General features: G+C 31.6%; 1 protein-coding gene across 50 annotated transcripts in view; it reads left to right on the forward strand.

Moving 5' to 3' along the window:
- Window positions 1-27028, forward strand: part of LOC144971354 (uncharacterized) — a 187357-nt gene that overhangs the window by 141252 nt on the left and 19077 nt on the right. For 10 of the 50 annotated variants that reach the window (XM_078912090.1, XM_078912096.1, XM_078912091.1 and 7 more), the window contains exons 8-20: window positions 207-296; window positions 3987-4076; window positions 4708-4797; window positions 6214-6303; window positions 7418-7507; window positions 9554-9643; window positions 10490-10579; window positions 13242-13331; window positions 15322-15411; window positions 15771-15860; window positions 17263-17352; window positions 19346-19435; window positions 21567-21656. In XM_078912090.1, coding sequence (XP_078768216.1) covers window positions 207-296; window positions 3987-4076; window positions 4708-4797; window positions 6214-6303; window positions 7418-7507; window positions 9554-9643; window positions 10490-10579; window positions 13242-13331; window positions 15322-15411; window positions 15771-15860; window positions 17263-17352; window positions 19346-19435; window positions 21567-21656 — 1170 coding nt within the window. Of the gene's footprint in view, window positions 1-206; window positions 297-3986; window positions 4077-4707; window positions 4798-6213; window positions 6304-7417; window positions 7508-9553; window positions 9644-10489; window positions 10580-13241; window positions 13332-15321; window positions 15412-15770; window positions 15861-17262; window positions 17353-19345; window positions 19436-21566; window positions 21657-24556; window positions 24614-27028 lie in introns of all 50 variants that reach the window. The other 40 variants (XM_078912103.1, XM_078912093.1, XM_078912102.1 and 37 more) reach the window with 21 other exon arrangements.

The following is a 27028-nucleotide window of genomic DNA, read 5'->3' on the forward strand; positions in this document are numbered from 1 at the left end:
TCTCAAAATCTCTATCTCTGTATTCTAATAATCTGCATTTATTTTAGTTCTTTCTTGAAATTTGTAGAAAGTTTGGCCCACTGTTGATCTATTTATCTGTCCACCTCCTGCTGTCCACTCTGTTGCCATCTTCTTCCAGCTGTCCTTGTTTCTTCAATCAATCCATAATAAAAATATAAACTTGGAGAAATTCTTTTAATTCGCAGGCTGCGAACAGAAATTCTCCCAGTTGACAAACCTGAAGCATCACTTCCGTTCTCACACAGGGGAGAAACCCTACGCTTGTACCTTCATGGGTACGTACTCTAGTTTTTTGTCCTATAGTTTTAAAATGTAAAAAATTTAATTTATTATTTTTTTCAATTTCCAAAATTTGAAAATTATTTTAAAATTCTATAATTTTTTGTTATTGTTGATAATTGTTTTTGAAATACTTTTTTTGAAATGATTAAAAGCTAGCAGTAATTTCGGATCAGTTAAATTTATACATTAAAAAAATTATTATTAATATCTAAGCTATAGAATGTGCACATCCATTGCTAGTCCGGTCCAGGCTTTTTGTTTAAGTTTTGATTTGTCAAGGGAAATAATCGCACTTTTTTGTGTGTTTTTGTTTTATTTTTGGTTATGTCCTTTGGCTACTGTGTTGTCTTTCCGTAACGCCAACTACAGTTGTAGGGAAGGTACTGTAATGATGACGGTATTTCATCTCGAGTTATGTTTGGATTTGATATTAAATTATACGTTGTTTTTTTTTTTTGGCATTCATTGTCTCCAATTTGATCTGATTGACTATATTATATCATTTATTGATGATAAAAAAACAACAAAACCAGTGCATAGAACATATATTAATGAAGAAAATTATTCTAAGATTACCGCCCGTTTAAAAAAAAAAGCAAGCAGTTGTTACACTATTAACGTTTTTATTTTTTGTTTAGTTTTGTTTTGTTATTTTTTAAAAATATTTTTTTTTCTACAAAACATTATAAGACGGTGATTTAACTAAAAACCTATCCTCGCAAATTCAATTGTAACTCATTTTATTTTTTAAAAAGTGAATTTAACAAAATTAAAAAACCATAGTTTTATATTCTTGCGCAAAAAATCAACAACAAAAAAAACAAAACAAAATAAAAGAACAAAAAAATAATAAGATCCTATTCAGTTTAGAAAAATGACTACGAGAATCTCCGACATTAAAGGCAGATTAATTCAAGTTTTGGAATAAACAAAACCCATAAAAATTGTTGAATAACATTTTATGTACGAATATTTTTATTTTTATGTAACTTATATTTATGATATAGAAATTTTCAAAAGATGGGGGGACTTTATTTTTTAATTATTTTAAATGATGATGATCATGATGATGATGAAGATGATATGATGATAGTGATAATGATAATAGTTTATAAAGAATAAATAATAATATTAATAATAATGATCATAATAATAATAATATAATAATAATAATAATAATAATAATAATAATAATAATAATAATAATAATAATAATAATAACAATAACACAATAATAATAATAATAATAATAATAATAATAATAATAATAATAATAATAATAATAATAGTAATAATAATAAAAATAATAATAATGATGATGATGATGATGATGATGATGATGATGATGATGATGATGATGATGATGATGATGATGATGATATGATGATAACAATAATGATAATAATAATATTAATAATAATAATAATAATAATAATAATAATAATAATAATAATAATAATAATATAATAATAATAATAATAATAATAATATAATAATAATAATAATAATAATAATAATAATAATAAAAGAAAGAAGAAGAAGAAGAAGAAGAAGAAGAAGAAAAGAAAAAAGAAGAAAGAAAAAAAAAAGAAAAAATAATAATAATAATAATAATATAATAATAATAAAATAACAATAAATAATAATAAATAATAATAATAATAATAATAAAATAATAATAATAATAATAATAATAATAATAATAATAATAATAATATAACTAAAAAATAAATAATATAACATATAATAATAATAATAATAATATAATACTAACAAAATAATAATAATAAAATAATACTAACAAAAATAATAATAATAATATAATAATAAATAATAATAATAATAATATAATAATAATAATAATAATAATAATATAATAAAAAATAATAATAATAATAATAATAATAATAATAATAATAATAATAATAATAATAATAATAATAATAATAATAATAATAATAATAATAATAATAATAATAATAATAATAATTAATAAATAATAATGATGATGATGATGATGATGATGATGATGATGATGATGATGATGATGACGATGACGATAATGAAGATGATGTTGATAATAACTGTCTTATTGTACCATTTGTGGGATATCGGATATCTATACTAGACCCAAAAGGATTGCTATTTGAAAACTCTACCAATGATTTAATGCAGATTCACATTTTGTGCTCTTTTCAGACGCATGCAAAAAATTCCAATCTCAAAGAACCTTGAGAATGCCATAGAATTTGTATTTCAAAAAAAAAAAAGGCTCAAGAAATAATGAGATGCAAACAAAAACAAATTTTTAAATTATAAAAGAGCGAATACAAAAACAACCTAGAAACTACACTCACAAAATCGAGGGTACGAACCAATGGTGAAAATGGCAAAGACCTGACCAAGTGTGTATGAAAAGTGCCAGACAAAGCAAGAAGGAAAAAAATACAAGAAAAAAAAAAAAAGATCCCAAAATAATCAGTCTACCTCGACTGGGGAACCAACCTCAGACCCTCAGATTGCCGGTCTGAGGTTCGTTACCCCCTGTCGAGGTCAACTGACTTTTTGGGGGGATGGTTTTTGTTTCTTCTATTTTTCTTTCTTCCTTTGTCTGGCACCTTTCATACACACTTGTTCAGTTCTTTTTCTTACAACGGTGCCTGCGCCTTAGTTTCTTAATTTGATGAAAAACGCCACAGCTTACTCGGACACATTTATTATGGAGGTCTGATAACTGAACGCTAGTATGGGCCTGATTTTTTATTATTGTAATGGATGCTATTTTGCGGTGTTTTGAGAATATTTGCATTACAACAATGAGCCCATAACACTTTGGGTTATCAGATCTGAAAATAAGTACGCGTTGGCCACAGCCGACACATTAGTAAAATGAACTCCTATTTCTAATTTTCAAAATGGAGTTTAAATGAGAAGAATAGCAACAAAAACAAAACAAAGATAGATTTGAATAATAAATAAATACATTAAAAAAATATAATTTAAAAGAATTTAAAAAAAAAAAGGGGGGGGGGGAGGGGGGATGACGTATCTTTTCTCCTCGGTTGATATGAGGTTTTAATTATTGTTTATTCTTAATAACGCTTTTCAAAATGAATAGTAGCCTACATAGATAGATAGATAGATAGATAGATAGATAGATAGAATAGTAGTAGTAATAGTAAATAAATAAATAAATAAATAAATAAATAAATAAATAATAAATAAATAAAATAAATAAATAAATAAATAAATAATAAATTATTAGACGAGTAAGTAATTTTAAAAAATAGTTAAATAACTAAATAGATAAGTAAATAAGTAAATTGATAAATTAAAAAAAATAAATAAGAAGATAGTTAGATAAGTGGATCAAGCTATCAAACAATCAATAAATAATAAATCAATCGATCTATCAGTCAATAGATTAATCAAGTAATCAATCAATAAATAAATTAATTATTCAATCAACAAAGCAATCAATAAAACAATATATCAAGCAATAGATAAATAAATAAATCAAGCAAGCAATAAACCAATCAGTCAAGCAATCAATAGATCATCAACATAGCAATAGATAAATCTGTAATGACTTCCTAATCTACACTCATTACTATAAATCTGGCAACCAACACCAACCCAGACTTGATTCTTGTGGTCCCATCCATCCCATCCCATTTACCCAGATTGTCAACAGAGGTTCTCCCAGCTGACCAACCTAAAACACCACTACCTGACACACACAGGAGAAAAACCATACGCCTGTACTTACATGGGTTCGTACACACCTTTACACACTTCCAAATAGCGGATATTAATAATGCCATGATTGACTGTTCTACACCAATTGTCGGGGTTAACGCATTTAAAAACGAAAGAGTAAAGATATGTATATTCTGAAATGTGTCTAAAGATCAAACGTAACTTTTAAATTTATTAGCAATCGACAGTTTCTTGGTTTTGTCGCCTGTGGGTTTTTGCACTTGACATTGTCAACTTTAGATTTAAATACGGTGAATGGGAAGTGTATGTATGTGTGTGTGTGTGTGGGGGGGGGGGGGGGGGGTTAGGTATTGATGACATGTTTCTACACTGTGTTTCTACACCTTGGTGCATAAACGAGTACTTTGGCCTGCCTCAATGTCTCAAGTGAGTCATTATTGTGAAGAAGAAAAGTATTGATTGTTCTCGCTAGTTTTGAATTAATTTCTTTGAGGTTCTAACTAATGTTATCTTAAAATCTAAAACTTTTGTTACCTTTTAAGTAGTATACTATGGGACGCACGGCCCCCATTTGCTTGGAAGTGTCGGTCGTTGAAAAGTCACGTCATAACAATGTATTCGGATTTGCAAAGAAAAGCAGTATGACAGTATAAGTCATTCCCAGATTAATTCCCCTTGTTTCAGGTTGCACCATGCGGTTTTCCCAGCTAACCAATCTCAAACAACACATGCGATCCCATACGGGGGAAAAACCTTACGCCTGTAACTATATGGGTGGGTACACCTTTGAATACTTATAACTCTAAAATTGATTTCAATCATTTCTTTATACAGCCTATTTATTAGACCCATGACTTGACTCAACACACGGTCAGTTTGCATTATAGCCTACTTAGGCCAGTAACCACTTCATGTAAACTTTAAGAATGTTTACGAATGATATAACACTTTTATCTATACCTGTATCAAGTCTAATTAATGTCTTTTTCGGGAAAAACCTAATTCGGACGGAACTACCAATTGCCATATAACCTGTTTTAAAAAAGGAATGGGAGAGTTAACAATCCAGAAAGAAAGGTGTTATTGAAATGTAGCAATGGTAGATAATAGAGGCAATCATTGTTTTATGTTGGTCTGGTGGTGAGAAGAACTCTTGTAATTATCTCCCCTGAACTGCAGGCAATCACTAATATGGATAAAACAGACAGTGCAATAATTTGCCTTGATTTTTCCGTCCTCTCTCCAGATTGAAAATGATTTACCTATGTATGGGGGTGTAGTTACATCCTACTTCTTTTAATATATTATATATATATATATATATATATATATATATATATATATATATATATATATATATATATATATATATATATATATATATATATATATTATTTGACTTACAAGGGTGTCAACTGTTAAGGTTTAATGTCAAAACCAAACGTCGTATCGGATAAGCATGGTATTGGATTTGATAAACCTTGGATTACCAGAATTATTATTAATTCTTTATTTTTTGTCTTGACCTACTTTTATTCGTATAACTAATTGTTTCAGATTTATTTCCAGTCATCCTGGATTGATCTTTATGTTGGAAAAAACATTTTGATTCAGAAGAAAGGGGAGGGGGAGGGTGGATAAAAATAATTTTAATATTGGAAAATTAAGAGAGAAGTCCCTTTGGGAGACGGACATCGTAAATGTTAGAATTGTAAAGCCGATCCTAAAGTTTTTCATCTTGTCTTCAGAATAAAATACAAGTATGTTTATTTTTGTTTCGCATTCTTTCCTTTGTTTGTTTGGGCGAAATACCAATTTGCAAATTGCTTAGAGAAATGAAATTCTAGTTTTTTGTTGATTTTCATTAGTTGTTTTTTTTCTGTGCTGTTGTTAAATCAAAGTTATACTATTTTAGGTATTGTGTCAACTTGTTTTCATGTCGTTGAAGAATTTGTATTTTATGTTCAACACAACCGTTCAGTTCAAAAGTCCTCGGATATAGCGATATTATCTTATACTCCTATGTTTCTATTTCTTGTATTTGAAACAACAAAGATATACCTCACTGGCTTTATCACCTTTATTAAGGATTCCAATATTTTTAGAGCACAATGTTCTCCAAATTGCTGTTGTATCCGAGTTAAATTGTGCATGATCCCTGAGATGACACGGCGCTCTTGCCCATTTCAGGCTGTACAATGAGGTTTTCTCAACTCACCAATCTTAAGGTCCACATGCGATCCCATACTGGTGAAAAGCCTTACTTCTGTAATTACATGGGTGGGTACTTTTACTGTGTCACATTCATTTCTCATCCTCATTATTCGTTAATCTTGTTCTAGATGAGAATTCACAGCCGTTTTGCTTGGGACTTACTCCAATTTTATGCAATTCATTTTTCGACTTAACGAGATTTTAGGTTTATTTGTGATTTGCAGAACCACTTAAACATCTTTGAGAGTATCATTGTTTTTTTAAAAAAAAAGAAAACTAATTTGAAGAAAAGCGAGCTAAGATTGATTTTGACTGGGAGTGTTCACAAAACAACAAAACAGTTTTTGATCGACCTTGATATGTCCGTTTAAAAAAAAAATTGAATCTCATCTAAACATTTCACCATCATTATGGCTTGCACCATTCAATGTGATTTTCATCAATAAAATGTGAAAAATTGTATTTTTTATTTATCAGGAATTTCAATTATGTAATATGCTATCGACATGGAAGATTGCGAATGCTATTAATCCTTACTTATATATGGAAATATGAGCCTTTGTAATTTTTAATAACATTTAAGCATTTCATATCTGTTTCAAACGTCTTTTTCGTGGGCTTTTGTCCAACAATCTTCAATGGAAATACAATCAACATATGTCAAATTAAACATTCCATAAAAAAAAAAAAAACATTTTAATTTCCATCGTGATGTTAATGGAAGTATTTTATTGTATTTTTGTTTTAAACGGACTTGTATGCTCGGAAATTGAAAGTCTCAGATTATGTTTATAAAATAATGACAGGCATCCTTGAAATATATGTTAGTACTTGCTAAGGCATTAAGTCGCAACTCCGAGCTTCGAAGATAATTGCGACTGAGCATGATGAGAACAAGGTGTCTATATTAAAAACAAAATTTCTTTGTAGTTCATTTGATGTTAGTCTTTTTACAAGCCAAAAAATAGGGTTTTTTCTCTCTTGATGGCCAACCACGTGTGTTTGTTTTGTTGGATAAAATATCTTTTATTCTTGACCAATTAAGTTGTATAAATGATTGACTTGAAAGATAAGATCTTGGATGTACATTAAAAAAAATATTAGCTTTATCAATGCCACAAAGGGTAATCTTTTTTCCTTGAGAAAGTAGCACTCTTCTGTCTTTTTGTCTCCGTTTCAGGCTGCACCATGCGGTTTTCCCAGCTAACCAATCTCAAACAACACATGCGGTCCCATACGGGGGAAAAACCTTACGCCTGTAACTATATGGGTGGGTAATTAAGCAGATCTTTCCATGAATATTTTGATGATTATACAACTCATTCCATTCTTGGCTGCTAGGCTGGATGTTTTTCCATGTTTATTATACAACTCATTCCAATCTTGGCTGCTAGGCTGTATGTTTTTCCATGTTTAGGACAGTGATTTCAGTTTTATTGAGGTTTTGTCGAAAATTGATGCATTGTTTTTTTATGTGTCTTTATTTAGGGAGGGGGGTTGAGCGAGGTTAATGAAATACAAACAAAAAAGGATTTTTATCTTTACAACTTTTGTATCGCAAGTATGTGGTCTTCTCTTTTGAAATCACTCTTCTTATTCAAAACATTATCATTTCCCTCTCCTCTCAAGATCTATGCATATCCTTTATAATATCAAGGGTTTTTAAGAGTATTTCTTATTCGCGACTTTGACTTTGATTCGGCAGTTTATGTTCTTCTCTCTGCCTCTTTGACTATGTTTCTAAACAATTGAAACAATAATACTTCGAATTGGGTCTTTTGCATTTAGTCTTTCTTAGTTTTGAGTTAAACTCGTATGCAAGTAAGAACGTCCCACAGATAATATGTCATGCCATACTTGCCCGCTTTCTCTAGTTCACATGGGAAGAGGAAGAATACATTTTCAATCTGTTTGTTGGATCAGTTAATGTTGGTAAGGGGGTCGGTTTTATGATTGGGAAAATGCGTTTAATCTACCTTGAAGCCACATAGCAGCAACTTGTGAATGACTGATGATATTACAGATTAATAAAGATACGGAATGATGTCAATTAAATATGATGTCAAAAGGAAGTCTGAGCAAAATTTGGGTTTGTCCGCGTCCTTTGTACAATGGCTCTTATAATGTACTCGTTTTTTTTCAGTGGAGAATTGTTGATCTTTCTGTATGCTGGACATTTCTGTACAATGACATTGCTGGAAATATGTCCCAAAGACAGTCTCAAATTGTTTTCTTCTTTGTAAAATAGAATAGTAATTCACTATACATTTATATATATGATTTAGTTTATTCCCTGGACAGATTTACTGCTAGTCTTACAAAATAGTTCTATGAATGTGAGAAATGATTTTTTAAAATTTAATGTATATTTGCAGATTAGTATATTTCTTTATGCGAGGGATAATAGTTGTTTTTTTTCCCATGTGATGAGTAAGAACTGATAGTTGGCATATCACATCCTGTTCAGTTCTGTCCTATTATGAACGTGTAGTTTTCGAAAGATTTCGTACCATTTGAATTGGTGAAATGATGACAATACTTTGTTTTTCTTTAATCACAGAAATCTATGTTCTGTTGTGTTCGAAACCTCGTTAATGTATCTTGTGCAAAATCAACTTGCAATTTTTTTTCTGCTCCTGAAAATAAAAGGAGTTATAAGTCTTCATTGTATTTTAGGATTGATGTTTTGACTATGCCGAGAAAATTCCAGAAGTCTTAGATATGCAATGTGTTGTTTTCATCTGTTTTCTCTCACTGTTAGAAGATTTGGATAAAAATGATCGGGTAGTTTGATAATGTTCTCTTTGACGTAATTGAATCTAATTTTTCTAAATCAAAACAATCGTTAAAACTGTAATCCTTTGAAAAACTCAAAATGTTGTAGTTTGAAAAGAATGTTTTCTTTTTTCAGACAGACTATCATGTTACTAGTTACGTTGAAATGAAGACATTCCTAAGATTTTATCAAAATTCATCATTTTGGTTTTCTGGCTCTCCTTGTGCAAGCGATGATATTATATTTGGTTGAAATTTATTGATTTATATTTTTTAGTAGACAATAAAAAATAGTCTATGACTTTTAAAAATCAAATGAAGACAGTCATAACCTTCGTTAAAGTCAATGATTGTTGTGATTTTGTATGTGGGGAAAGAATATTGGTAGAATATCGGTATTGTATTATTTCTAGTATATTGGTAGACAATTGGTACTGTATTGCTAGCATATTGGTAGTATATTGGTACTATTTCCTTAGTATATTGGTAGTATACCTCTAGTAGGGTGGTGATTCCTTCCTTTCCCCTTGCCTTGTTTCAGGTTGCACCATGCGATTTTCCCAGCTAACCAATCTCAAACAACACATGAGATCCCATACGGGGGAAAAACCTTACGCCTGTAACTATATGGGTGGGTACCTCAGTCATTTCTCCTTGGTAGTTTTAGAATCTGATTCATCCATCCATTCATCGTTTTTGATGTGTAGGCTTCTTGCTTTGTACGATGATAATAGTTTGACACGCAGATGATCAAATTAAGCTCCTTTCTCGTGGTCTACCTGTTGGGGTTTGCTCATCCTTTCACTTCAGTTTGTTTTTTCCATATTGTTGCTTCTGATTTTTTTTAATGTTGTCGAAAAAATCGTTACTTTTAAGTTGAAATTTTTATTCAGTCAATTTGTTAATTTTAAAGTTAGATTATTTTTCTTCTTCTTTTCATTTAACAATGAACAGTTGTTTTTTTTTCTTTGTTGGTTGAAATCAACAAATGTTACACGTTTCCTGATACACTATACAAAATCAATTGTGTTTACTGCCCTCTTGTTTGATTATTGTGGTTTTTTTAGGTTGGTTTCTTGCCATTCTGAGGACTAAAATGGTTCGGAATTGTGTTTTTTCTTTCTCCTTTGGTCTTTGTTGGAGCTATTTTCAATTGTATAGTTCATTGAATTGGTGCACAGGTTCACTTCAACGACTATTTTCTCTCAACAAACTGTTCCAAATTTTGTTTTTAAAAATCATTTTGAACCAGTATATTCTATTTATGACTTTCTCGCAAGTGATTTCCTTGTTTCTGTAGCTTGTTTTTATATGATTCAAATAGATATTAAAATAACAAAGGGATTTTTTAAATTGTTCAAATTGCTAATGTTGACAATTGCGATTTTTAGGATAATTTTGAGCTTACATAGTTTTAAGGAATAAATGATGGAGTAGATTGATTTGTATAGATGTACCAACCCCTGTCTATCCTCAGGCTGTACTCATCGCTTCTCGCAGCTAACCAATCTTAAAGTACACATGAGATCCCATACTGGTGAAAAACCTTACGTGTGCACTTTCATGGGTTTGTAAGATTTTACTCCTCTACGTGTTGCATGTTGTAGTTGTGGTAGCAGTAGTGGTTGTATTAGTAGCAGTAGTAGGAGTAGTATTAGTAGTAGTAGTAGTAGTAGTAGTAGTAGTAGTAGTAGTAGTAGTAGTAGTAGTAGTAGTAGTAGTAGTAGTAGTAATAGTAGTTGTTGTTGTTGTCGTTGTACTAGTAGTAGTAGCAGTAGTAGTAGTAGTAGTAGTAGTAGTAGTAGTAGTAGTAGTAGTAGTAGTAGTAGTAGTAGTAGTAGTAGTAGTAGTAGTAGCCGTAGCAGTTGTAGTGGTAGTAATATTAGTAATTACATACATTTTAACACTCAAAGTAAAGGTAGTTGCAGGTTGCGTGAAATTAACGCCCTCGCGTCACAAAATATAGGTTGTGATCCTTAGAGCAGTCTTCCCCACTTCACCTGTTCATCCAGCACAGACCTGCCTAGAACTACGATAAATTCGTAGAAAGACGAATTTTTGGCTCCAGCTGAAGAACTGCATTCGCGTCTTTAATTCAATAAAGGAAAGTTTAGTTCAGTTCCGTTGAACCTATTATTCAGGACTTTGAGGCATTTTTGTATCATGCTGAGGGCAAATTATTTATTTCTAAAGCTATATAAAGTGAATGTTTCTTTTTTTTCCCTTGGGAACTACGAACGAATCTTTTAAATGCCAAGTCGGCAGCTCTGACCCATCATAAGCTAACATACCAAAAGCTATGAAGCAACTGTTTGCACAGGGCTTTTCTCCACACAAACAATAAACCTAGAAAAATATGAAATTGAATGAAACATGAGATGACAAAGTATAAAATCTTTTACATGAAGATGGAGATGTTTGTCTGTAAGAGCCTGGGACCAACGTTAGATTATATGTGGGGTTTTATTTTTAATTTCAAATTAACGATAATGTTATAGGGTAAATAGCTGGTTTTTTCTCACAGCACTTTCATCTACTTACAAATTTAGATTAAAGTGTAACAAACATACACGTCGCAACCCCGTGCTGCCATAGATAATCGTTAGTGTGAGTCAGATGAGGACAGATGGACATGCCTAAACTGTACTTAGATTCTAGATCTCGGAGTTATAGCGCCATATCAGTTTTAAGTATTACTATTACTATTATTATTATTATTATTATATTATTATTATTATTATTATTATTATTATTATTATTATTATTATTATTATTTTATTATTATTATTATTATTATTATTATTATTATTATTATTATTATTATTATTATTATTATTATTATATTATTATTATTATTATTATTATATTATTAATATTATTATTAATATTATTATTATTTTATTATTATTATTATTATTATTATTATTATTATTATTATTATTATTATTATTATTATTATTATTATTATTATTATTATTATTATTAATTATTATTATTGTTGTTATGCCTAGCTAAGCCTTCAATATTATGTAGTAGTAGCTTTATCGATAATATAAGGATTCAATTGCATCAAAATATAACAATCCGATTCAGGCCTGTTAGACAGAGTCTATGAATAATTCTACAAATTCTACTCAATGTTCCTTCAATTGAAAGATAAGGGGTTTGAGACTGAAGCTGGGATGAACACAAATCAATAACACTGCAGCTGGTAGTGGTTAACGTCTCTCTCTCTCTCTCTCTCTCTCTCTCTCTCTCTCTCTCTCTCTCTCAAACGCACACACACTCACACACACAAATACACATACACACACTCTCTTTCTGTCTTACGCCCGAGTTAGCTCCGCTTGCGTGACTCAACAACAACCGTCTGTCTATTCACTTCACGCCCAAACACACGTTTACATCAGAGGGCGTGAACATAATCAATAATAATAATAGTAACATGCAGGGGGAAAAAGACTACTTTGAGTATGTTATCCTCTTATCGTGTAGCCTTTGTGATGCCTAAGAGTTCGGCCCTCGACTTCTCTTTTTGAATTGATGTTGAGAAATCATTAATATTAATAATAATAATAATAATAATAATAACAATAATAATAATAATAATAATAATAATAATAATAATAATAATAATAATAATAATAATAATAATAATAACAACGCAATAATCTTTTCCTGCTCAGGAATAAAATAGATACACATTTTAAAACAGTGTAACTACAGCAATAGATAATGTCTGAAGTTATTGTCCTGTCGTATTATCGGCACCATTTTTTCGACTCCATTCACCAGTGAAGTATTAGACACAAATTAATCAAATCAGAGACAGCTTTTCCTCGATATCGTGTCATAAATAGGTTTAGAACCAAGGCCATAAGATTAGTCAATCAGTAAGCTGTAGGTTTTTTTTACGTATTCAGACCTGCCCTGTACTACGAAAAATTCGTAGAAATACGAATGTTTGGCTCCAACTACAGAGCTGCATAGGTCTCTTTGACTCAATACATTTTGTTGATAAGGAAAAATTAGTTCCTTCGAACCGAAAGTCACGACTTTGGAGCATTTTTGGACCATGCTGTGAGCAAATTGTTTATTTGTAAAGTTATTTATAGTGAATTTGGAAACTACAAATTTTTGAATTTCAAGTAGGCAGCTCTGCGTATTTATGTAGATCAATCGTTAAGGTAGTAGTTTGAGGGTTGTTTGTCTCCCTCCTCCCTCCACAGACTGCACCCATCGGTTTGCACAGCTGACCAACCTCAAACAACATATGAGATCACATACAGGGGAGAAACCATACGCCTGTACCTTCATAGGTGCGTCACTCACTCTAGTTTCTGTTGTCTCCTAACACTGATTTCATTTGTTTGTTTGGTTTTTGTTTTCGTTTGTTTTTGTTTTTTAAAATATTATTTGAGTGAGAGAGAGAGAGAGAGAGAGAGAGAGAGAGAGAGAGAGAGAGAGAGAGAGAGAGATTTAACATGTGTTTGGATGAAAACACGCTATTAATGAACCAAAAAATATAGGTTTAATCTTTTAATAAGGGCAGTTTTTTGTCCTTGATGTTTTTGCATTCAGTCTAGACGACTTTCACTCCATTTTTTAAGGGGGGGGGGGGGGGGGGGAGGGGGGGGGGTATAAATTATCTCTATATAGTTCATTGTACAACTTTTTGGGGGCACTTTCTGGTTTTGACAGTTTTAAGTTTAATTGAAAATATCAAAGAGACTACAGGTTTTCGCTTGAAGTTGGTTTACCCGGGTGAACTCAAAATATTTTTAAAAGATATGTTACGTAAAAAGCATGTTCTCCTTTCATAACTCAGATAGGTAATTTTAGAATTTGCGCTTGATGTCTGAAATAAGATAATGTTTGGAATAAACATAACAGACAAACTCTTCTGAAGTTTTTGCACATCAGTTTCGTTAAATTCGCTACGTATTATGATTGACATGAAGCACTTTTCTATTGAGAGCTTTGATATGGTTTCGGTCTGCTGGTCTGATCATTGACTTTATGCATATTACTATTTCGACAGCCGTGACTTTGGGCAACACGACATGTGAAATTTGAGATGTTGCCACAGGTTTTGCAACTTTATTAAAGAATTTATGGGAACAGTTTTGTAATTTTATCCGGCCCATTGTCAATTATGAACTATAGTTGGTTTTTTATTTTTTTATTTTTTATTGTTAGGGTTTTTAAGGCAGCTTTAGAACACTTTCAACTATTTCAACGTCAAGTTTTATTGAGTAAAGGGAGATAATAGACTTAATGGCAATAATACCATGCCATTGTTGGCGTTTCATCGTGTCGTAATGAAACCATACTGAGTATTCAATTGACAGATAACTCTTCCAACACCATTATCCGATCGATCTGTCAGCCTAGCATCATATGTAAAGGATTTAAACTATTTTAAAGATAATAATTTGTTTAAACATTTAGAAGGAAGGGGGGGGGGGGGGGTTTGTAACTTTCGTTGTTAGCAATATCGCCATTGATTTTTTTTGTGTGTGGTTTTCTTTTTAGAATTGACTGCTGTTCAAAACCAGCCTTTTTTAAAGATAGGAGGACCTCACGAGTTTCTCAAGTTACGATCCGCAATGTTAATATCAAATGCATTTTGAAATCATAATATTATTATAACATAATCGTATATTATTGATTGCTACTAGCAAAATATTGTTTGGTTTATTTCGTTCCTTTTCCCCGGGATTTTGTTTTGATTAATGTCAGTGATTTAGATAATGTATGCCCTTGATATTTTGTGTATGCAAAGTTGTAAAACAGGTCATACGATGACCCTTTTCGGGAAAATTACTTCCCCAAAGAACAAATATGATTGAAAAGAAAAAACAAACTATTTGTCTTTTATCTTCATTTTTCTTCTGTCGAACAGCTTGAAAGATTTTCTCATTTTCTTTCTTTGTTAAGCATATTACCAACTCTTCACTTATTTTAAAACTAACATTGTAGCAGAGATGTTTCAGTCAAAACAGAATTTACTGTTTTGTGGCTTCAAAGTTATTCTGGATCTTTATCGATTGTACCGAGGGAGTGGGAAGTGGGGAGAGGAGTTGTTGAAAATGTATGATTGCTTCACCTATGTATTTGTCAATCTTATCTTTATACACAAAAGAGCGTTGCAGCATTAACGTCAGAGTTATGAGGTTTTACTTGAGATGGTATTATATCGTTTGAATAAGATCAGTTTGAATGCTCTTGGCAAAAAGATTTGAAAGAGAAACTATGTCTCAAAATTTGGAGATAGTGTGTTACTCTAAGGCATATTGCCTTCCACAGGGTGCGAAATGAAGTTTTCACAGCTGACAAGTTTGAAGCAACACATACGCACCCATACAGGGGAAAAACCATTTGCTTGTACTTACATGGGTATGTATAAATATGTGTTTGACAACATATAAAAATTCCATTTCTTTTTCATGTATCTGTTCGTATTGAATTCTAGTTGTACAATGATACGAATAGTCACTTGTATAAATCATCTAAGAAAGTCCTTATCAATTCTAGTTTGGTGATTATAGTACTTACTGACGAACCATTTAATTCTTTTAAAAACTGCATGCAATAAATTGCAGATAGTTTATATTATAACTATAAGTTTTGACCAGTTCACATCTTATAACACCACTATGTTATTTAAAACTTACCTACTGTGTCTTTTAATATGTCGTTTGTTTCGGATTATTTCAAGACGTTGCTGTTACAATTTCATTTTCATTTCATGACAGGATGTGAACAGAAGTTTTCTCAATTGACTAGTTTGAAACAACACATCCGAATACACACTGGAGAAAAACCCTTCGTGTGTACTTATATGGGTAGGTTACGTCATTTCACTAAGGTCATGAAGGGTCGTGCGAGGGAGAATCGTTACGTCACATTATTGAAGCTAAATATAGTATCCTCCAGATTATGACTTATGGTGGCGATTAAGTTGTAGATTAATATAATAAGATAACAACAAAACTGTCCATCACATTTTCTGGGTTTTAAGTTTGCTTACTTTTTGGTTATATAATGAATTATTTCCTCGCATTGTCAGACAATGTAAAATAAAGAAAATTGATCTTTTTTCAGAATTTTTACTCTTCATTTTTTGGGGACTGAACTACGGGTATTCTTGCTTCAGTTACGTGACAAAATGATTTGGTTCTGCTCCTTCCATTGACTTCACCTTCTTGACCTTGACCTTAGATTTAGCACGACTCGTCTTGTCTTGTCTAAATTTGATGTTGTCTCGCAATTCATCACGACTAGAAATTTAATCGAATTAAGTCTCATCCCGTTATTTTAATGTCTTGATTTTTTTTAAAAGTCGGATTTGATCGATTGCTTAATAATGGCCAGTGCTATCATTTCGTATTATTTACTCTATGGTAATTTAGAGATGTTTGCCCCCTTAAATTGTCCAGGATCATCATAAACTCTGAGAAAATGACTTTTCTTTACATCTGGGAAACATGATGAAAAAATGAAAGTATTAACAAATACAAGAAATCTTTTACTTTTATTTCTTCCTTTTTTATTATTATTTAGAAATCTGAATTTAAGTTATAAATTTCAATTGCAAAACAGAAACAAAACTAAGAATCTAAAATGGTTTCTCGAAATTTCAAAATGGCCTTTAACAGCACTTGTAAAAATCTGGCAGATAGTGAAATTTTTATTTTTTATATTGTCAGTAAATTCTTATTTGTTAATCACTTTTCTTGTATCAAGCGTAGCAATCGAATGGTTTAAGCTTCAATATGTTATAAAAGCAACAGAAATGTCGGTGCTTACTTAGTAAGATCACTGGTATCTTAATGGTCTTTTACAAAAAACAAATTTACAGTTACGCAGTAAAGAATCATTTTTAACATGACACATCCTCTTCGATAGGACATAATAGCCTGTAGATACAAACCCGTGATTAATAAGATGCATTCTCAAGAACTCAAAAACACCACTACACTCGGGGGAGGGGAGGAGGTATATTTGATTGATTTGATTCGGCAAAAGGATTTTTCAACAAACTGATATCACAGCACATGGGTTCAGATTACTAGAATGGAAGTTTTTGTATTAATTTTTTCTTCAGTAACTAAAACTCATTTATTCAGGAGTTAGTTATATTTCATTGTTGGTATCGGTAATCGGATTTACAAAGTGGAATCGATACACCATATAATTTTCAGACGTGGTCATTTCTTTATTTTAACGTTAACGTTGGTTTTTCAGGTTGTACCCAGAGGTTTTCCCAGCTGACCAATCTCAAGCACCATTACCGATCTCATACAGGGGAAAAACCATATAGCTGTACTTATCTTGGTTAGTAGATACTACGTGACTCAAATTACTCTTATTCCAGCCTACTAAAATACACACAGAAATGCCACAGATTTCCTGTCAAAGATGTTTTCAAAAAATTGATAATATGATAAAACAGCTGACAACAATAAATAAAACACTTAATACAACTCACCATATTTATTTTCATCTCATATTTTGTATTACCTGACCATGAATTCAGAAGTTATTTGCTTTGTGTGATATTTAATCTTTATTATTCTTTCAATTACCAACAACGGAAAGAAATGTTTTATTAAAATACTGATTAAGAGAAAAACTAACTTTTAAACAATAGAAATAATTTATTTTTAAATTAACAACAACATTTTACCAATTGTTCTCAAAGATTTAATACACGAGAGACTGAATAGATGTATTTTTGTCTTTCAAATAATTTTGTCAAATTTTAGAATTGCAAATTCTCAGGACATTCATATGAGGGAATGGGGGATGAATTTTTAAATCAATTTTAATCATAGTGAACTTTTATACCTCCAAATGACAAAATAACACGTCTTTTTTTCAATTGGTTTCTATTGTTTTAGTAGAATAAGGTGAATAGAAAAGGCATATAGAAGAGGACACGACATATTAATATTTTAAAATGACATCGTTTTAATGTCTACAAACCTTGAACTTGGTGTAACATGTGAATAGGATTCAATAGTCTGATGTCACGCCCGCCCAACAACCAGCAGCTTGGTTCTAAACAAAGAAAATCGGTACTTTTTATTCGTCATGCTGGCTAGAACTTATTCACACGTCATGTGATCAGAATGTATACAATTCAAAACATGATCAGATTTATAATGTTTTTTACCTCTGGATACACTTTTATGCTCGTCGGAGAAATATTTCATAGGGCGTCCGCCATTGTTCCGATAGTTTAGAACCAGTTACTAAGTTACTATGCGACATTACGAGGGAAGTGACGTCACGACTGTTAAAGCCTATTGTTACCGATATAGAAGAATATTTATGAAATTACGCTTTACAAAATCAACAAAACGAACGATTACTGTGGTCTAATTGATTTGACATAACGATGTTTTTAAGTTTCCAAGTGGACACCTTTGAGATTGAGAATGCATCTGCGATGTTCCATGCCTACACATAAAAACCGTAACATTGTACAGCAGAAAAGTAGAATCTGGAACATGCAATTCCAACACTTGTTTATTGATGTAAAGGAAGTTACGAACGCCTATGCTTTTAAAATATTTAATAAAGGACTCGTTGAAATGTTAACATTTCATACCAACCTTCATGGCTTTATTTTGATCCCGTCACATTTATAATGTCCATAAATATTATCATCGCCTACAATATTGACTATCCGATTATTGCTTTTGATTCATTTATTACATTGGCATGGATGTTTGTGATATTATTTTGTGTCTGTCCTCTTCCATTTGACCTTTCACCTTTTCCATACAACCTTGACCATGAAAGGACAATCATAGCTACATGCAAATAATAATATTATTGTTGAATACCGCTGATTTATAATAATTTAAGATGTAATTCGTTTGTGGAACGAAAAACGATAAATACAAATACGAACGAAGGAAATACTACTGTTAATATGTTTTGAATACTGCCTGTAAAGTTCATTTAAAAAATTAAGATAGTATAGCTGTACGTGTTATTTAAACAGTTATATAACAAAATATATTATACAAATTTAATCACCAGTTTAATAGTTGAGCTAAATAATACTACTTATAAAATTAGACATTGATACAGAATCGTAACTTAACTGAATATCGACTAAATATAACTCTGTGTATGTATTATTTATATATTTTTGGAACTTATAATAGCACCTCCAGTTTAGTTTTTAATTATATTATGAAGGTTTTTTCATGTTTATAAAGTATGCAATTAAGACTACAATGTGTTCATAAAACGACGTTTTTTGACCCCAAGAGTTGACATAATGTGTACATGATGTATGTGTGTAACTCTCCAGGATGTGAAATGAAATTCTCCCAGCTGACCAGCCTGAAACAACACATCCGGACACACACGGGGGAAAAGCCGTTCATTTGCACTTACATGGGTCCGTATTTAGTAGACGCATGCACTAGTTGTAGTAGTCACCCTCGTGTTAGCGTTTCGTTTATTGTAACCTTATGTCCATTTACCAATACTTTATTCGTGGTAATTTATTATTTTGAGGTTTGTCAAACATGCGCGATATATTTAATAGCATCGTTATTCTTGTCTGAAGTCAAAGAGAGGTTATATGCCCTGTACCAATCAAAGGCAAACCTCGAACTTGTAAATTACCATTTTTGTATTCAAGTGTTGAAAAGACTGGCTCTTCAATCGTAAACATTTTGAATGTCTGTTTATTTCAGGGGAGTTAATCATTGTTTTGAGCTATTTTCACGGATTAAACATACATAGTGTTGTCAACAAACATAATGTTTCGTATAAGACATGCTCAGATTGAGATAAAATTATATCTTTGTCCATCATGATATGCTGGACAAATCTCAAGATATTAAATTATTCACGGATAAGAATTAATTGTTTTATATAGTTATGTGATTTTAGGGTATGAAGCAGTTTAGTTTAACTAGCTACCATGATAACGTCAGGAAAAGCTGCTTTTTCTTTCGTTTGAAAACTGCAACTACATCGCTTGTAGGTCGAAAAAACGTTTTAGATGCATTTAGAGCGTTTAAGACAAGTTCCTTCAGAATTATTTTAACACCAATTGAAGAGTCAAATAACAAAGGTTCTAAAGTCCATCTGACAATCTTTAATTCGATCTTGCATCAAAATGTAATGATACTAGGCTGCTAGAAGCTGTGGACTGTAAAGGAGTATTAAACAAAAATGAAAATAACTGCTTTAAATAAAAGAAAAAAATACCAAACACGGAATGTAAACCAATATTTACTTTCCAATATTTTTCTACAGAGAAGACCTACGAAATATCTCTGTCGTCTGTCGGGAATTTAGGGATGTACGAGATGTCTTTATTGTTTTTGTTTGTTTTTGTTTTTGTTGGCTGAAGAAGGGTTTTGAGCCCGGAACGTTCCGTGTTTAGTATTTTGTTCTTTTTTGAAGATGTTTTATTCATTTTTGTCTATTACTCTATACATAGCTACAACATTTCAAAGTTTTATTACCTTTATATTTTAATCCCTGATATAAATATTTTTAAAATCTTTATGATTCACACAAAAAAAGCCCTTACAAATGCAATCCTCGAAGCTAAACGTCAGTTTGCCACCTTGTCAAATGGACTTTAATATCTTTTCATTTGAATTTAATTTTAGCATTTTTATTTAAATTTTTAAATGTTGTAGAAAGTTTTAGTTCAAGCTGTGTATGGTTCTTGTCACATTTTGTTCCAAAGACACACTGTTTTATTTTTAATATTTGCTTTTTTTTTGGTTTGATTGTTCTTCCTTAATTTCGATTAATTCCGATATTTTTTTCTAAACCACGAGATGTTATTTATTATTATTTTATTTTTAATTTCACGTTTAATGTTTTGAGATAAACGTTATTATGATATCAAATTGCCCCGTGTGATCATCCATGTTGAATAATATACTTGTTTAAGATGAACTTTAACAACAGATTATTATTCACGTTATAGTTGAAGGCTGGTTTTCCAAAACTCATTAAGTCATTATTTCTACTTTTTGAGATTTTGCATCCATGAGATAAATTGAAATGTAAATTTTATTTTAAGCATCAATTGACACAAGGATTTCCCTAAATTTCTGTGCATTAGAAGTTTTAAAATGATAAAATGATAGACCGAATTAGAAGTTTTAGGGGAAATAACCCTCAATATCTCAAATTGGGGAAAATAGAGTTTACGAGTTTTGGAAAACCACTCTTCAATTTCACGACCAAGACCTTGGGATCTATCTATAAGTCATCTTTAAACAGACTCCACTACAAAATTCACTGACATTTATCATGTAAAAAAAGTAATTTGAATAATTTCTCACTTTAAAAAAATGTCTTAGATTCAAATAAACTCAATTCTGAAGAAAAGGAAAACAAAATAAACGTAATAGATTTCCAATTACCGTCATTCAGAACTGACTCTAATCAATTTATCTTCATATCAGATCATATTTCATTCTATAGTTAGTTAGAATGCCCGTTAAGCTTAAAGACGTTAACATGTTTTATTTTGTGTTATTTTATCGTTTTGACAGGATGCTCTCAGAAATTTTCCCAACTGACTAGTCTCAAACAACACTACAGGTCACACACAGGCGAAAAGCCATATATATGTGACTATATTGGTGCGTACCATAATATCTCTGTATCTCGGTAGCTATCACTATCATGATATTACTACTCCATTGCCACGTGCTTCCGGTATAATCCTTTTCAACAAAATGGACGTCAGATTGTCGTATTTTGTCTTTCAATTGTAGTGTAACATGTTGTCTCCTTGTTCCAATTCCTTTAGAATAAAGTGGTTGATTTTTATCAAACATTCATTATATTTTATTCTCGCTTTTTATGTTTGTTAAGATCAGACAATCTTCTTTAATATTAAAATTTATTTTTCTTATTTGAAATGTTTTTGAAATTCAAATTTTGCAAAACAGTCAGAACAGAACGATAGATAATTTGAAATAATATTTTTTTAAAAAGCGTGTTATTTTCTTGAAATGGACTATACAACTCTGTGTACTGCAATCAGCATTTTGTTTTCCTCGGATAAATACACACGTGTTGTTTTGATTTTTTTCTTCTCATTTTTGCCCATTTAATCTTTACTTCTTTTGATAGCTGATTTAAATAGATCCCAACTTGTCACAATGCAGTGTAACGGATACTTTTAAAGAATTCAGTATCTTTTTGTACAGTTTGTCGTTTTTGGTTTACTTTTGGCCTTGTACTTTTTTAAAAGTTATAATTTTAATTAATTAATTAATTTATTTTTTTATAATTGATTTATATTTAAAATATTTTTCTTTCTTTCTTTTGGACAAGCTGGGAGTCATTTCTTTTATTTGGTTTGATGATTTAAAAAATAACACTCTGTCTTTTTTCCCGACAAGTTGAGGGTCATTTGAATCTAATCTATCACTGAAAGGGGGTAAAAATGAAGTGGTCACAATGAAATGCGTTTTTGTCCTTGTATGAAATGATCGTCTTAGACTAGTTGCATGCTGCATGATCCTTCTCTAATATTGTCCTCTCAACAACCTGTCACTACCTATCCTACTTATACTAACACTCCTTCTACATTTAGTTGTGGTGTTGTGTTTGTGGTTACACGCCATGAGCATGGAATTTCTCGTACTTTTTATACAGAGTAAATTTCAAATATATATATATATATTTATACACATGTCATTGATTATGGTTTTAATGTCTTTTTTGCTTTTAAAGTATAAAAGTAGTAAAATTGACTGACGTCTCCTTAAACTATTGTTTTAAATTTCTTACAAGAGCGAAGACACACTCCTTTTAGAGTATGCGGGGGTTTGTAGTGGAAATGCAATGGTCGGCGGAACAAACCTTTCAAGTCTTGATTTTCATGATTGACGGATCAAAACTCTGAAGTCTACATATTATGAGCTGTGCGCAGTCAGAGGTCTGACCGCCCAAAATTAAATAATAAAATATAGTGCGCAAAGCTCGTATGTAGACTTCAGCGATTTGTTATTCTCTGTTTTCTTGACTTTTATACAGTAATTTTACACTACCGTTTTGGAAAATAACAACCATATTCGGAAAGTAAAGAATAGAAAAAAAATGTCGTTTGAGTGAGGTTATCGAAAAACGGGACGGAATTAAGCCCGAATCGGTTGATTCTACTATCACAGCGCCTGGAAAATGTATATTTGGGGTTGGGTACCAGACATTTTATACATCTTATTAATAATAATAATAATAATAATAATAATAATAATAATAATAATAATAATAATAATAATAATAATAATAATAATAATAATGATAATAATAATTTCTATAGCGACCCTTTCCACCAAAGGTGTTCGGAAGCGCTTACACATCTTATATGCATATGCGTTCATATAATATATCGTTCAACAAATTCAATAATGTCACTCACAGAAAACTGAAAGGAAATACTCTGTCTTCAATGAGGCTGTAAAGGCTTTAAATTAAACATGGTTATGTGGGCAACGAGTACAAAGAAGGAAAAAGAAGAAGAAGAAGAAGAAGAAGAAGAAGAAGAAGAAGAAGAAGAAGAAGAAGAAGAAGAAGAAGAAGAAGTGGAAAATAATGATGATGACATTGATGATGATGACGATGAAGAATTTGTCTTAGCCAGTTTAAAGAGTCTGGAGAGGAATACTGCATGGGAATGTATCATAAATGTATTCGCTGTGACTGTAGAATAATGTTCATTGTGTGTGACAAAAAATATTGGTAACTATTCGTAGACGTTGACGTCGTACGTGTATTCCCCATTTGGTTGTTCCCTTTCAGTATAAGTAATGTATCGCCACAAAACGGTATTATATCGAGGTGAACGATGCCATGAAGTGACTATACAGTTAAAATGACGAAAATTATAACATTTTATTGATTTATTTCTTTACTGTGAAGCATTTTACTGTCTTACTCTGAAAAAAAACCCCAAAAAATTATTTATTCTAAATTTTTCCCAGAAATTTCGTCCCTACAATATCGATCGATTAAAATGACCTCGTCCCACCCCCCCCCCCCCACCAAAAATGAAATAAATAAGACCAAAAAAAAAAAAAAAAAGAAAACCCCCAAAACTATCATAGCTGGGACTTTGCAAAGACCTTGAATTCCCAGGTTTTAGAGCTTTTGTCAAGATGAGAGTCATTTAATCAATCAATATTTGAAGAACGATATGTATGGCCAAAATTATAAATACATCTATTTGGGTGATTTTTTTTTCAGAGATCAGTTGCATAACCATACTACGCAATCAAAACATTTTTAAAACGTACTGAAATCTCAGTTAGCGGCTGTAAATCTCATTTCTAACATCCAAACACCAACCCGACACAATACTGTTTTGAGGCTGTCGATGACATAATATTAGTTTGAACTCATTATTTACCCCCCAAAAATTATATTGTCCTGACAACTGACCCAGAATTCATCCCGACCTAATACCAGTATAGACACGGTGGGTCTCAAATGATGATATTTATTATGACTATCCTTTTGGTTTGAACTCTAGACCTTGTGGACGTTGAGGAAAACGGTACGGTAAAGAATGTAAATGACCTTTTGACCTGTGAGTTGTTTTCATTGGATTCGTAACACGTCGTCTCGAAATGGTATTATTTTTATGATGATGGCTGGTTGAGTTTGAGGCTGAAAAAAAATTAGAGTAAAAATTATATAATATGAGGTATGTGACAAAAAGCAAAAAAACAAACAAACTTGAGCACTTATATAATGTAGGGCAATATCCACTAAACGTGCTCAAAGCGCTTGCACGCGGTCTCTAGCCAACAACAACAACAGTCAACATTTAAGGCGAATGACTTTAGATTCTTACAGTGCAAACAAAAAATACGAACAAAAATGAATATTACAGTTTCGAAAAAAGAACAAAATAACAAAACATGTCGCGTTTCAGGCTCAAAACGACAATGTAAAACCAAAAAATACTATCATAGAATATAAGTAATTGAAAATTGGTCATGATCTAATGAATCATAAATGTACAAAGTTCATAGTACGATGAAATATCAATGACAACAATAATCATGAAAGCAACAACGATAATAATCATACATAAGTCTCTGATAAACTATCATGATTCAACATTGTTTCAGATGTCTCTATACAAAATAATATTTTGGTACCAGACTCACCCTAACATAATACCGTTGTGAGACGAGTGGTTACATTTCATATTTATTTTCCTCTAAATTCATCTTTGGGTGGTTTAGGCAAAGGGAGGGATTGGTGTTGTGCGATTTTGCGCATGTCCCAACTTTGTTATTTTTGTTGTTTTCTATATAAATATATTTTCAAAATTATTTTACCCCTTGCATCTTGCGTTTTATTTTTGTTTCTGTGTTATTATTTTTTAATATATTTCTTTTTATTTGTTCATTTTTTTGTTTTAATTGTTGGTTGGTTTTCATTTTACCTTCTGTCAATGCATTTCACCATTCATCTGCTTGAGAAGGATTTTTTTTCTTTTTTTGGTGTAAGTGTGTGTGTGTGTGTGTGTGTGTGTGTGTGTGAATGAGAGAGAGAGAGAGAGAGAGAGAGAGAGAGAGAGAGGGGGGGGAGGGAGGGTGTGTGCGTTTTGCTCACAATATTATAATAGTGAAAACTCTCAAACCTGGGATGTCGCGAAGTCTCAAGTGTGAGAGGTTTTTTTTTTTTTCTTTCCAAGATGAGGGTCAATTTAAGCAATTGATATTTGAAGGCAGATTGTTCTGGCCAAAACTTTTAATAGGAGTTTTATTTGTTAGAGTACTTAGTCCTGCTGATCGTCATTGTGTACTAGCCCTGACACATAAAACATCAACTTGTTTCATTGTCTATGCCTTTTGGAGGGAAATTGTTTCACTCCTTGTTTTCGTCGTTTGTTGTTGTTGTCGTTGTTTTTGTTGTTGTTGTTATTGTTATTATTGTTATTGTTGTTGATGTTGGCAATCAGGAACTCTTAAGTACCACTTTGGCGTATTCACTTGTGTTTTATTTCACAGTGACAAGACTGGATGAAGTCTATTTATGTTTTTATAACAGGTATAAGCGAATTCATCAGTCGGCAATTTAAGATAGCGGTTTAACCATTTTTTTTTTTTAATTTCTGAAAATTTACAATGATAACAACAGCAACAATTTAACTAATCCCTTTATCGGTGTATACAATAATATAATAGAATAATAGACATTTAACCAACTGCCTGGGTAATAGTCGCTATATTAGACGACACGTTACGAACTGCCTGGGTAATAGTCGTTATAATAGACTACACTTTACCAAACTGCCTGGGTAATAGTCGTTATAATAGACGACATTTTACCAACTACCTGGGTAATAGTCGTTATAATAGACGATTTTTTTAACAAACTGCCTGGGTAATAGTCGTTATAATAGACATTTTACCAACTGCCTGGGTAATATTCGTTATAATTGAACATCTTCTAAATGTTTGTCTTTGATAATTACTGTCGGAAAACAATGAGATCGTTCCTAATCAGTAATTGCTTGTACATTTCTGTCTGTCTTATCTCTCACACACACTCCTCTCTCTCTCTCTCTCTCTCTCTCTCTCTCTCTCTCTCTCTCTCTCCCCCTCCAACTTCCCCCCTCCCCCCTCTTCCCCCCCCCCCTTTTTTTTTCTCTCCCTCTCCTTTCTCTCTCTCTCCCTTTCCCTCCCTCTCTAAAACACAAGACCACATACATACAGACACACACACACTCTCTCTCTCTCTCTCTCTCTCTCTCTCTCTCTCTCTCTCCCTCCAACTCCCCCTCCCCCTTTCTCTCTCTCTCCCTTTCCCTCCCTCTCTCTCTAAAACACAAGACCACATACATACACACACACACTCTCTCTCTCTCTCTCTCTCTCTCTCTCTCTCTCTCTCTCTCTCTCTCTCTCTAACAAACACATCCACAACGCTCTCTCTCTATCTCTAGTTTTGAAAAATGGAACCAAAATAATTCTACAACTAGATCAAT

The sequence above is a fragment of the Berghia stephanieae genome, chromosome 4, assembly GCF_034508935.2.
Source record: "Berghia stephanieae isolate SIO BIC M18660-M18661 chromosome 4, UCSD_Bste_1.3, whole genome shotgun sequence".
Taxonomy (NCBI): domain Eukaryota; kingdom Metazoa; phylum Mollusca; class Gastropoda; order Nudibranchia; family Aeolidiidae; genus Berghia; species Berghia stephanieae.